This window comes from Phacochoerus africanus, chromosome X (assembly GCF_016906955.1).
Source record: "Phacochoerus africanus isolate WHEZ1 chromosome X, ROS_Pafr_v1, whole genome shotgun sequence".
Classification (NCBI taxonomy): domain Eukaryota; kingdom Metazoa; phylum Chordata; class Mammalia; order Artiodactyla; family Suidae; genus Phacochoerus; species Phacochoerus africanus.
In genome coordinates, this window is record NC_062560.1 from 9,674,439 (window position 1) to 9,686,695 (window position 12,257).

Below are 12,257 nucleotides of genomic sequence, written 5' to 3' on the forward strand. Positions count from 1 at the left end.
GTGTTCTTCCTGTTCTGAGGGAGAGAGCTGCTAATACCGAGCCCAGGGCGGCTCTGCTCCACACTTCACACACACACACACACACACACACACACACACACGCACCCCACCTCCAACCAAAAAAGGAAGCCGGCCACCTGAGCTCGTGATTGCTCCAGGCTGCCTGCCTGTCGTGTCACCTCCGAGTGTCTCCTAGGTGTCTACGTGCGGTGGTGGTGGCACAAGCCCAAATGCCCCCTTCTCTTGCCAAGGATACAGTCTGGGGTCCTCTGTCGATGCCTGCAGTGCTGATCGCATCCAATAAACCAGGAACGTGAAAGACGAGCTCGCCCCCCTGGACCTCAAGAGGGTGCTTGTTTTTCCGGCCCCTTCTTTCAGCCCGCTGCTCACTGCTTCTTAAAAGTCCATTTTACTACTTAGCGTGGTTTAAAAAGAAGGACAAATCAAAGTTTCCACCCAATTATAATTCCCCCGAGGGTTGTTCGACATTTCCCGTGTCAGCCAGAAACACACATCGACCCTGGAACCACTGAGGAATTGATGATACTGTCAGGAAATCCACGATTGGATTCACACCAATGAAGCCTTTATTGTAACAGTAAATGCCCAGATATAATGATACCTCACGTTCATGGAATGCTTACTATGTGCCAATCACCACGCTAAGCACTTTGCAAGCATTTTCTTTTTTGATGAGAAGCGCAAAATGTGTCCTCCTCCGTCAGCTTAAAAGCCATCCTCCCTAGAACACACCCTCACACCATGCACAAAAAGAAACTCCAAATGGCTGAAAGACTTAAATATACGACAGGACACCATCAAACTCCTAGAAGAAAACATAGGCAAAACACTCTCTGACATCAACATCATGAATATTTTCTCAGGTCAGTCTCCCAAAGCAATAGAAATGAGAGCAAAAATAAACCCATGGGACCTCATCAAACTGAAAAGCTTTTGCACAGCAAAGGAAACCCAAAAGAAAACAAAAAGACAACTTACAGAATGGGAGAAAATAGTTTCAAATGATGCAACCGACAAGGGTTAATCTCTAGAATATATAAACAACTTATACAACCCAACAGCAAAAAAGCCAATCAATCAATGGAAAAATGGGCAAAAGACCTGAATAGACATTTCTCCAAAGAAGATATACAGATGGCCAACAAACACATGAAAAAATGCTCAACATCGCTGGTTATAAGAGAAATGCAAATCAAAACTACCATGAGATATCACCTCACACCAGTCAGAATGGCCATCATTAATAAATCCACAAATAACAAGTGCTGGAGGGGCTGTGGAGAAAAGGGAACCCTCCTGCACTGTTGGTGGGAATGGAAACTGGTACAGCCACTATGGAGAACAGTCTGGAGATACCTTAGAAATCTATACATAGAACTTCCATATGACCCCGCAATCCCACTCTTGGGCATCTATCCGGACAAAACTCTACTTCAAAGAGACACGTGCACCCGCATGTTCATTGCAGCACTATTCACAAGAGCCAGGACATGGAAACAACCCAAATGTCCATTGACAGATGATTGGATCAGGAAGATGTGGTATACATACACAATGGAATACTACTCAGCCATAAAAAAGAATGACATAATGACATTTGCAGCAACATGGATGGAACTAGAGACTCTCATCCTGAGTGAAATGAGCCAGAAAGACAAAGACAAATACCATATGATATCACTTATAACTGGAATCTAATATCCAGCACAAAGGAACATCTCCTCAGAAAAGAAACTCATGGACTTGGAGAAGAGACTTGTGGCTGCCTGATGGGAGGGGGAGGGAGGGGGAGGGATCGGGAGCTTGGGCTTATCAGACACAACTTAGAATAGATTGACAAGGAGATCCTGCTGAGTAGCATTGAGAACTATGTCTGGATACTCATGTTGCAACAGAAGAAAGGGTGGGGGAAAAAATGTAATTGTAATGTACACATGTAAGGATAACCTGACCCCCTTGCTGTACAGTGGGAAAATAAAAAAAAATTATTAAAAAAAAAAAAAGCCACCCTCATGGGCAGACACAGACATCAAGTATCGTGCCCCCAAGTCCGGAACATAAAGTGAATTCAGTTGGAAGCGGAAGTGGATTTTATCATGTAGTCTGATCAGATGTTTCCAGAAGGTTTACATCATACACTGAGAACAAGCCCAACCTTTAACTACACTGACCTTCTCCGGCCACTCACGTCTGCCTTCTTATTTACTTATGCCGTGTTCAAAACTGGATCAGTCTTCCTACCGAGAACCGAATCCATGATTTGTCGGAGACAGAGCAAGGAAGAGAATTCTGAATATCACGGCCTTAAAAAAATGAAGTCTTTCATTAATGTAATTTCAGCAAATCATACTAGCCTTAAACTTTGTAATTGGTCAAGGTGAACCGTTGTGTTCCTTCAAAATGTGTCCACCTTCATTCAAAGGCCATGCACAAACAAAAAACAGAACGAAAGAAAAATCATTCAAAGGAGTTCCTGCCGTGGCGCAGTGGTGAACGAATCCGACAAGGAACCATGAGGTGGCAGGTTCCATCCCTGGCCTTGCTCAGTGGGTTAAGGATCCGGCGTTGCCGGGAGCTGGGGTGTAGGTGGCAGACGCAGTTCGGATCTAGCATGGCTGTGGCTGTGGCATAGGCTGGCAGGTGCAGCTGAAGTTTGACCCCTAGCCTGGGAACCTCCATATGCCGCGGGGGTGGCCCTGAAAAAGACGAAAAAACAATAAAACAAACAAAATCAAATACTGTGCACAAAAAGATATTCTGCACATGTTTATACATTTAAATAAAATTAAGGCATTATCCCTCTATTAAAACATTCAGGACAAAACGAACCCTAAGAGGGAAATTAGTGAGCCCAGTTAAGTGGCAGTGACAATTCGTTTGTTTCCAGGGGAGCATCTTCCTTCCTTTGTGGTGTCCCCAAGGTCACCTGGGGCCACCTGTGTGAACTCAGTTCCTGGCACGAGGTATGGCCCAACCCAGTCCACATTGGCTCAGCTGGAGGAAATGTGGGTTTGGGGATACCTTAAGACAGCTTTTCTGCTGGCCCTGGGGCCCTTCTCCTACATCCACGAGGGTGGCCTGCAGCCCCGCTGGATGCGTGTGTAAAATCACTACATTGAGTCTCCAAACCTCAAAGGAAGCCTCAGAAATGCCAGACGCACGTGAAAGGCGGTGCACCTTTAGCTGCAGAGACACAGAACGACTGGGCAGCAGGAGTTTGTGTTCTGGTCCTAGTTCCAAGTCCTCTCACCGGGTGACCTGGGGCCACTCCTTTCACCACTCTCAGCCTCAGTTTGCTCATCTGCATAATGGCGATGAAACGACCTGACCTGCAAGGTCACCTTTGGTTCTAAAAGGTTACTGAGGTTTGCGGGAGGCATTCAGAGGTTGGAAGAGCACCCTCTTACAGTGGATCAAAACGTCAGAAGGGAGTTCCTGTCGTGGTGCAGTGGTTAACGAATCCGACTAGGAACCATGAGGTTGCGGGTTTGGCCCCTGCCCTTGCTCAGTGGGTTAACGATCCCGCGTTGCCGTGAGCTGTGGTGTAGGTTGCAGACACGGCTCAGATCCTGCGTTGCTGTGGCTCTGGCGTAGGCTGGTGGCTACAGCTCCGATTCGACCCCTAGCCTGGGAACCTTCATATGCCGTGGGAGAGGCCCAAGAAATAGCAAAAAAAAGACAAAAACAAAAAACAAACAAACAAAAAAACCATCAGAAGAAACAAGCACATGCTCATGGCCAGTGTGTCACCGCACAACGAAAGCAGGAAAAGAATCACATTTATGCCTGCATCTGAGAGCGGCTCCGCAACCATCACTCCGATTTCTCCTTGGTCTTCGTGGATAAGACATCGGCGCCCATCAGTCTGCATGTTTCTAGTGACGCCATGGAGGGGGGTCGGGGCGGGGAGCTGTTTGACCTATGATGCTACTTCATGTGGCCAACTAAAAAAGAGACTACAGGAGTTCCCGCTATACTTCAGTGGGTTGAAAATCTGACTGCAGAAGCTCAGGCGGAGGCGTGGGTTTGATCCCCAACCCAGCACAGTGGGGTAACGGATCTGGCATTGCCATGGCTGTGGCGCAGGTTGCAGCTGAGGCATGGATTCAGTCCCCGGCCCAGGAACTTCCATATGCCATGGGTGCAGCCAAAAAAAAAAAAAAAAAAAAAAGGAGAAAGAAAAAAGAGAGAGAGAGAGACCACAAAAAATTTAGAGTAATGTGAATATCTTTTCCCCTTCTATTTCTCTGTGGACAAACGAGCCTGATCTCTCTGAGATCTTCATTGGACCTTACCTTCGGAAAATACACATAACCGCAGTCTCTCTCTCAAAAACAAAATCCCTTCAGGGATACAACGAAGAGAAGAGTGAAAATGCCCCCAACTTTTACTCCGGCATTCAAAGACTCAAACTCTTGTGACATCCTCCCTTGAGGCCCCTCAACGGGCACCCTGTGCTCTGGGCCGGCCTTGTCTGGAAGCCCTGAGCTGCCTCACAGATTCCCGCCAACAGGCCTCTGCTGGCCTCACTCCTGAGCAACGCCTCGCTCTTCGTCTTTGATGCATAATCCACCGATCTGTCAAGGCAGCTTAAAGCTTCCCACCCTGAAGCGAGGCTTCTTGTCTGCTCAGAGCCAGAGTCGGCTCTTCCTCCTCCAAATCCCGAAACACTCCTTTAACCCACCCATTCTGCAGCTGTCCATCAACAAGCATTTATTCAACTGTCGTGCCTCTGCCCTTTGCCAGGTGCTTGACACAAAGAAGGAGAAAACACAGGAAAGCAACAACGTGGACGCCTATCTCACAAGACGAAAAGCAGTGGTTCACAAATAACTGGCAGGCGGTCTGCCTCCCAAGTCCACACCTTACCCATCCCATTTTCCCTTGGTTTCTTACAGTATTGTTCGATTCTGATCTATTGCCAGGCACAAGGCTGAGGGGTTACAGGAAACATTTTATTTCGTTCTCCCCAGTTACTACAAGAGTAAGTACATTCTATGTTGGGGGCAGCACCTGCAGCATTCAGAGGTTCCCAGGCCAGGGATCCCACCTGTGCCACAGCAGTAACCCAAGCCACAGCAGTGACAATGCCGGATCCTTAACTGCTAGGCCACCCAGGAACTCTGAGTAAGTAAATGAGTGGCCCCGTTTTACAGGCGAACTTAAGCTAAGCAACATGCTCAAGAATTACATTGGTTTACACAGCCACACAACTGAAAGGTACCTTGTGTACCTGTCTGTGCATTTCCCAGAACTCTCTCAGCTTCTCAAAGATGATTCCAATAACAAGAAATCATCAGGCAATAAGACGTTCCTCTCTGTAGGTGAAGGAGGGACAGGGGACTTCTCAGGCGGAAAAGACGGAGGGAAAGGAGAAAGGAAAAAGATGGAGCCTTGAGCTTACTGTTCAGAACATATCCCTGGAGATGTCTTCTCTGACTCGCGTATCGTAAATAGTTTTTGCACCAAAGACAATTAGAATATAGGTTTTGCATATTTTATAAATATGTGAAAACTGTTTTGTACCACATGTGAAGTCTTAAAAAAACACATTGCAGACTAAAGAAATGTTCCTGGCAAATAAGCACAAACAGAACTGCATTTTGAAGGGCCCAGTTGAAACGAGTGGGACTTCATACAAAGCACAACATTTTGGAAGACCTCTGTCTGACACTCGGGTATCCCCAAAAGCATCGTGTGATAAAATGTCCTAAGGTATATCTATGCTTAGATTAAAATCTAGCCTAGCTTTAGTGTGAACTAGTTTGAAAAGGGATCCAGGGTTACCCGAGGGATGTCATAAGTGGTAAAAATAAAGAAATAAATAAAAAAGAATGACTGATACCAAAGAATGTATGGATATCTAGTAAATTTGACATCGCTTTCTAATAAAAAAGCTTGGCAGTGCTGGGTGTGATGGCCCTTCTTCCAGGAAGCCTTTCTCCATCTCTCGGGTCGGGGCTTGGTGTCCCTGCTCTGGGCACAGCGTGCCTCTCTCCACCACCAACAGAGAAAATAGCTACCCACCAGAAGCCTTTGCTCAACTGTAAGCTCCATGAAGCCGGGGGACTATTTCTGTTCCTATTGCCTTCATTTATGAAACAGGTATTAACTCACGTTTGCATGACCTCCCCAAAACCCCTCCATATCAGATACAGTTGAGGGGCAGATAAGTGAAATAGTAGGTATAATGGGTCTATGAAATGTCCACCGCTTAGAAGCACAAAAGCAATGTGAGCTGTTCTAAACTTACCTGAGATCTAGTTTACCAAAATTCACGCCATGAAATTTAAAGCACCAAAATGCAATATAGACCAAAATGATGACTCGTGCCCAGCTAGATAAAATATAAAAACATATCTGGCTCCACGCTTAGGAGAAATTATCTTACAGAATTAGTTGTCATATACAAGAATGGCTATCCACAAAATGAATTACAAACTGAATTTAAATGGTCATGTACGGCTGATCATCCATGAAGCTGCTGGCAAGTATTTACTGAGAATTCATTATCTGCAAGACCCTGTGGTCAGTCTTAGGTGAGGGATGGAACAATGGGAGCCAAAGGTCTCTGCCTAACCTAAGGTGCTTAAATCCTCAACGGAGACATACCATGTGTTCAGCTGACTAGATAACTAGGTATACGCTGGAGTAAGTGATTGTTATGGGCTGAACTGCAGCCCCTCGACTTTCATACGGTGAAGCCCGAACCCCGAATACATCAGAATGTGACCTTATCTAGGAAGAAGGTCACTGCGGCTGTAATTGGTTAAGCTGCGGTCATACTGGAGTAGAGGGGCCCTTCATCCAAGACGACTGGTGTCCTTTTAAGAGGAAGTTTGAACACAAAGACAAGCACACAGAGAGAGGACAGCCACCTACAACCCAAGGAGAGGGACCTGGGACACAGCCTTCGCTCCAAGCCCTCAAAAGGAAGCGACTGTGCTGGCACTTCGATTCTGAACTTCTAGCCTCCAAAACTCTGAGGCAATCCGTTTCTTTCCTTTAAGCCACCTAATCTGGGGTCCCTTGTTGCGGCAGCCCTAGCGGATTCATGCAGTGATAAACAATTGACTCTTCTCACAGATGAAGCTGTCTCAGCCTGGGCACCACTGAGAGTTGGGACCAGACAACTCTCTGCGGGATGGGGGCACATCCTGCACCCCGTAGGGCACAGCAGCATCCCTGGCCTCTTTCCACATATGTGGGTAACACACACGCACGCACCCACAGACACACACCCTCTCACTGGAATCTGTACTATACCTGCTACTATTTTCAAAGACGAAACAACTTATAGAAATTCTAAGGCCAAAGGAAAAAGTTGAACCCGGTATCCACTTACGCCTCCCCCAACGGCAAATAAAGTCTGCGACTTTCAAACATGTTAAAAACATACGACCTATAAATGAAGAAGCCCAAGAGTGAAATGCCACGTCTTCACCTTCAGATGACAAGGGCTAGAGAGGAAGCTGAGATTTCATCGGAACCCGTGGCGAATTTCTATCAAATTACAATGGGATGATCCATGGAAAGGGGTATGACACAAAGAAACTCCCCCACCTGCCCACAGTGGCTCATGGAGAGTCACAACAGCAAAACCACGACTGGTAGCTTCAGCCTCAGCTAGCTTGAAGTGGGACTACGCTGAAACTGAGGGGCAAGGAAAGGTCACTTTTTCCCAGGTTGTGTATTTTTTAGAGGTGTGACTAGAAAAGAAACAAGAGCTCCAAGACCGTATGTTGGAACAGAAGACAAGGAATTACCGCACCGTAATTCCCTGAAAACTCTGGAATGCGTTATATTAAATTCTCTTACATGTGATGAACTTCGCAAATCAAACGTTTAATCCAAGGACAGAGGACCCAGAAGCTTCTTCAAATTCAATTAGAAGGCTGTGAAAAGGCCCCCACTAGGATATGCTCCATTTAAAGACTTAGGCATTTGGCAGGAAGACTTTTCTCTTCTTATCTAAAATCAGAGTTCGGGAAATGCTGGTTTAATTTTCTCTTTGCCTCAATATTTTATGAGTACTTCCCAATGCATTGTCTCAAAAAGTATTAGATTCTTTTTTTGGCCTTTTTTTAAGGGCCGCACTCACAGCATATGGAGGTTCCCAGGCTAGGGGCCGAATCAGAGCTGTAGCAGCCAGCCTACACCACAGCCACAGCAGCACCAGATCCGAGCCACGTCTGGGACCTACTCCACAGCTCACGGCAACGCCAGATCCTTAACCCACTGAGTGAGGCCAGCGATCGAACCCACATCTTCACGAATACTAGTTGGGTTCGTTGAGTGCTGAGTCACGATGGGAACTCCAAAAAGTATTATTAAAGTCTTGACTTGATGCTATTTCAACTGATGTGAAAGACTGTATTTGCATGACTTTTTTTTTTTTTTTTTTTGGTCTTTTTGCTATTTCTTTGGGCCGCTGCCGCGACATATGGAGGTTCCCAGGCTAGGGGTTGAATCGGAGCTGTAGCCACTGGCCAACACCAGAGCCACAGCAACGCGGGATCCGAGCCGCGTCTGCAACCTACACCACAGCTCACGGCAACGCCAGATCGTCAACCCACTGAGCAAGGGCAGGGACCGAACCCGCAACCTCATGGTTCCTAGTTGGATTCGTTAACCACTGCGCCACGACGGGAACTCCTGTATTTGCATGAATTCTGCATGCTGGAATTTTAAAGTTTTTTTTTTCCCCTTTTGTGTCTAACAACAAAGTTGTAATGTACAAAAGTATATTCCAATTCTTTATATCAATTCATGTTTACTGAGAGCTAATCCGAGTAAAACACGCCCCTCAAAGTTGAGAGTTATTGCAAGAAATAATTATACTTCATAATCATTGCAGATTTCCTTTCTTCAAATAATGGACTTATACCAACAGAAGTAAAAAAAAAAAAAAATTTTTTTCAGGAGTTCCCTGGTGGCCTAGCTGTTAAGGAGTTGGCATCATTACTGCTGTGGCGAGGGTTCACTCCCTGGTGTGGGAACCTCCACATGTCACGGGCACAGTCAAAAAAACAAAATAAAACAAGTCGAAAACATTTTCCAACAGGAGACACCTGAGTCCTTACATATTCAAATAATTAAGCAAACCTATCGTGTTATCAATGAAAACATCCTCACATTTCTCCACGCTTTTTGTTTCCACATCATCACCATTCCATTTCTGTATGAGATGCTAAAGCCTCAAGAAAACAAACTAACAGAACACGTTTACTTTTTCAGGCCAAAGGAATTTTAAAAACCCCCTTTCTTGCTTTTGGTCCTTTCACGAAGCTATTACTTGCTGCAGAAAGTCAATGTGGATCTTGTTCTTAGGTTTTGAAAGAGCAGAGCTACCCAAATGTCACACACGCCACAATTTTGTTTTTTAATTCCAACTTGTGACATGTTCTCGAACAAACAGGCTGTGCTGGCATGCTGTTTGTTTAAATGCTCATAAGCAACTTTTCCGAAATGGCTGTAAATAAGTGCTTATAAGCATACTTTGTTGAGCAGCTATAAACGTGTTTCGGTGCACTGGGTGCTGTTGGTAGGCTTCGATTGCTGTCCTTAGAAGAGGAAATCTACAAGACTGTTCATTGTCAGGCCCCCCTGATGACAGGATCAACGACCGCTAAGCCACTGGCTTGATTAGACAAGAGCGCAGGGCTCATAACCGAAGCGTTTCATTGTCACCCCATAAAGGGCTGGAGCATGGAGGTGTCTCCTCATAAACTCGGAGATGTTATGGAAATAAGAAGAACGCCTCCGGGACGGTACACAGGTGAGGACTTGACCATCAGGTTTACAATTCAAGTCTGGGAGCTGCTGAACAGCCACCGTCTTTGTGGTGCTTTGACAAATGGTCATTCAAAGCAGGGTTAATCCAATTAAAGGAACTTTTTTTGGGGGGGGGGTTAAGAAATAACACCGATCTGGTACGTTTCCCTCTTGGAAAGCCAACAATCATCCTAAACATTCCATCGCCAGCCAAAAAAGGAGAGGGAAGGATCAGCTTGGTTTTTTAAAAATGTGACAGTCCTGACAATTGCGCACGAACTGGTTTCAGTGGCACCATGGGTACACACGTTGCCTTTGCTCTTCTGCGCTTCGGAGGTGTGTTTTTTGGCTACCTTTGTGCACCACCAGAAAACCAATCAGCATCTGTCTTCCTTGTCTGTATCACCTCGATCCTCGGGCTTAGCTTCCTAAGGCTGGATTTGCACCGGTCGGCAATGGACAGGGTGAGGGAGGCGTGCGACCCAGGTGATGCTTTTGTTTCCTGAGGGACATCTGCAAGCAGGGGTTCGCGTGAGCCTGCCAACCTCAGCAAAGAGCCAAACCAAACCCCAGATGGGGTCCGCTCACCCCGGCGCCCCCCCAAATAATCTACACGGTCCCAGGAAACACCAGCCCCCATCGGCGCCGAGGCGAAGCGAGAGGAACCAGTTGTGAGAGGCAATGATGTGATGTGTGCTGAGCGCTGACACTTTTGAGCGTGTGATTCATTTTTGTTTGCCCAACAACACGGTGTGTGTTCGTCCTAGGAGGGACTTCAGCATCTATTTACCCCAAGCTCTTAATTTATACTTCCCTTCCTTTTAATTGGCATCTGGTGATCTAAAATGAGCGGGTGAACCGAGGATGCGGAGCGGCACACTCTCCGAGCAAACTCTCTCGGCTGAGTTTGCAATAATTAGACCCACCGGCGCCCGCAGATGAACGGACATCTGAAGACCTGGCTTCCTTCCTCCTTGGTGCCTTCTCTCCGTATCCAGAGAGTGATTTTGAAACCCGACATAAAGGCATATTAATTATCACTCCCCGAGCTGCACTTCAGTTAATAATGTCACATTAAAAGTGCAGCTCAAACAGTCCTGCCTGAAACCTTCTGGAATAAAAAGCCTCCACGGGAAGGCATTCTTTCGTGAAACCCGAGATGGTCGGAACACTCTAGGTCACCAATAAGCTGGATATCATTTGCACAAGGCCTAAAAGGTCGCATGTCCTCGAAAATCCCACATTTGCTACAGGCAACTCTTCCTTCTGTTCTTTCGTTTGGGCAGTAACTGGATCGAGGCACGATGCACGTGAAATTCATTTTCCCTGATGCGTGAGAAAAATAAATGCTCCCCCCAAAATGCTCACGCCTAGACTGCATCTGCCATTCCTTCTTCTCTCTCTCCCCCTCTCCCTTTCTCTTTCTCTCTCTCTCTCTCTCTCTCAACTACAAGGACTGAAAATGATCCCAATTTTTTCCCCCCGTTCACCTTCACCTTGACAACGCTGCAATCACAAGCGGCAGTCAACTTTTACAAGACACCCTTATTGTGTAACATGGAGAGGCTGCCAAAAAAACATGCTACAACGAATCAGATAACAAAGGCGAAGAGAAAACCTTCACCTGCCACATAACTAGCAATGAATACACTTTTTTTTTTTTTCCCGTGACATTTGCTGGCAGAAAGGGGTTGGCTTAAGGCGGATCGGACTAACCTTCAATTTGTCATAGCGCTCACTCAAAGCTGCCACCTGATGATCGCGGTGCCGCCCAACCAGTTTACACAAGGCACAGATTAACTGGTCATCGGTCACACAGTACATATTCACCTTCTCATCCTCGTGCTCCAGGCACATCAGCCCCCGGATGTGCGAGTCCGGGATGGGCTCAATCAGACGATGGCCTGTAAAGGGCTTCTTGTTCGGGTGAGTGGCTTTCAGGCACTCGTCACAGTAGGACACTTCGCAAGTGACACAGGTCTTCACCGCGTCCTGGGCAGGATCCTGGTCACAGAACTGGCAGAGGACTTTCTCGGCGGAGCTCATGCTGTTGGCGTCGAAGGCCCGCTCGCGGCGCGTCTCGCTGGGGGAGTTGGGCCCGCTCACGGAGGCTTTCTGGAACCTGTCGATGATGTTTTGCAGGGTGACGTTGCGCTTGAGCCCGTCTAGACCTCGCTGGCTGAGCGTGATGACATGCCGGCAGGTGGGGCACTGGAAGGCGGTGATGGACTCCACAGACTCGTTGGTGGCGCAGTGTGACACCAGGATGCGGTGGGCGCAGTTGAAGCAGAGGCTGTGTGCGCAGGGGAGCAGGAGAGGGTCCTCAAAGAGCTCCAGACAAATAGGGCAGGTCAGCTCCGACTCCAGTGTTTCCATCTTCAGGCAAAGCTCTCCTGGGTCATCAGCAAAATCCAAGGAAGCTGATCAGCTATCTGGAAACAGAACGTAAGATCGGATTAGGC

The 12,257-nt window shown here is 46.9% G+C and overlaps 1 protein-coding gene across 2 annotated transcripts in view; it reads right to left on the minus strand.

Annotated features, from left to right (window-relative positions):
* The window catches only part of MID1 (midline 1), a 184,599-nt gene that overhangs the window by 114,988 nt on the left and 57,354 nt on the right, over positions 1–12,257 (minus strand). Inside the window, exon 2 of one of the 2 annotated variants that reach the window (XM_047765353.1) lies at positions 11,626–12,227. In XM_047765353.1, coding sequence (XP_047621309.1) covers positions 11,626–12,171 — 546 coding nt within the window. In that variant the 5' untranslated portion in view covers positions 12,172–12,227. Of the gene's footprint in view, positions 1–11,511; positions 12,228–12,257 lie in introns of both variants that reach the window. The other variant, XM_047765352.1, reaches the window with a different exon arrangement.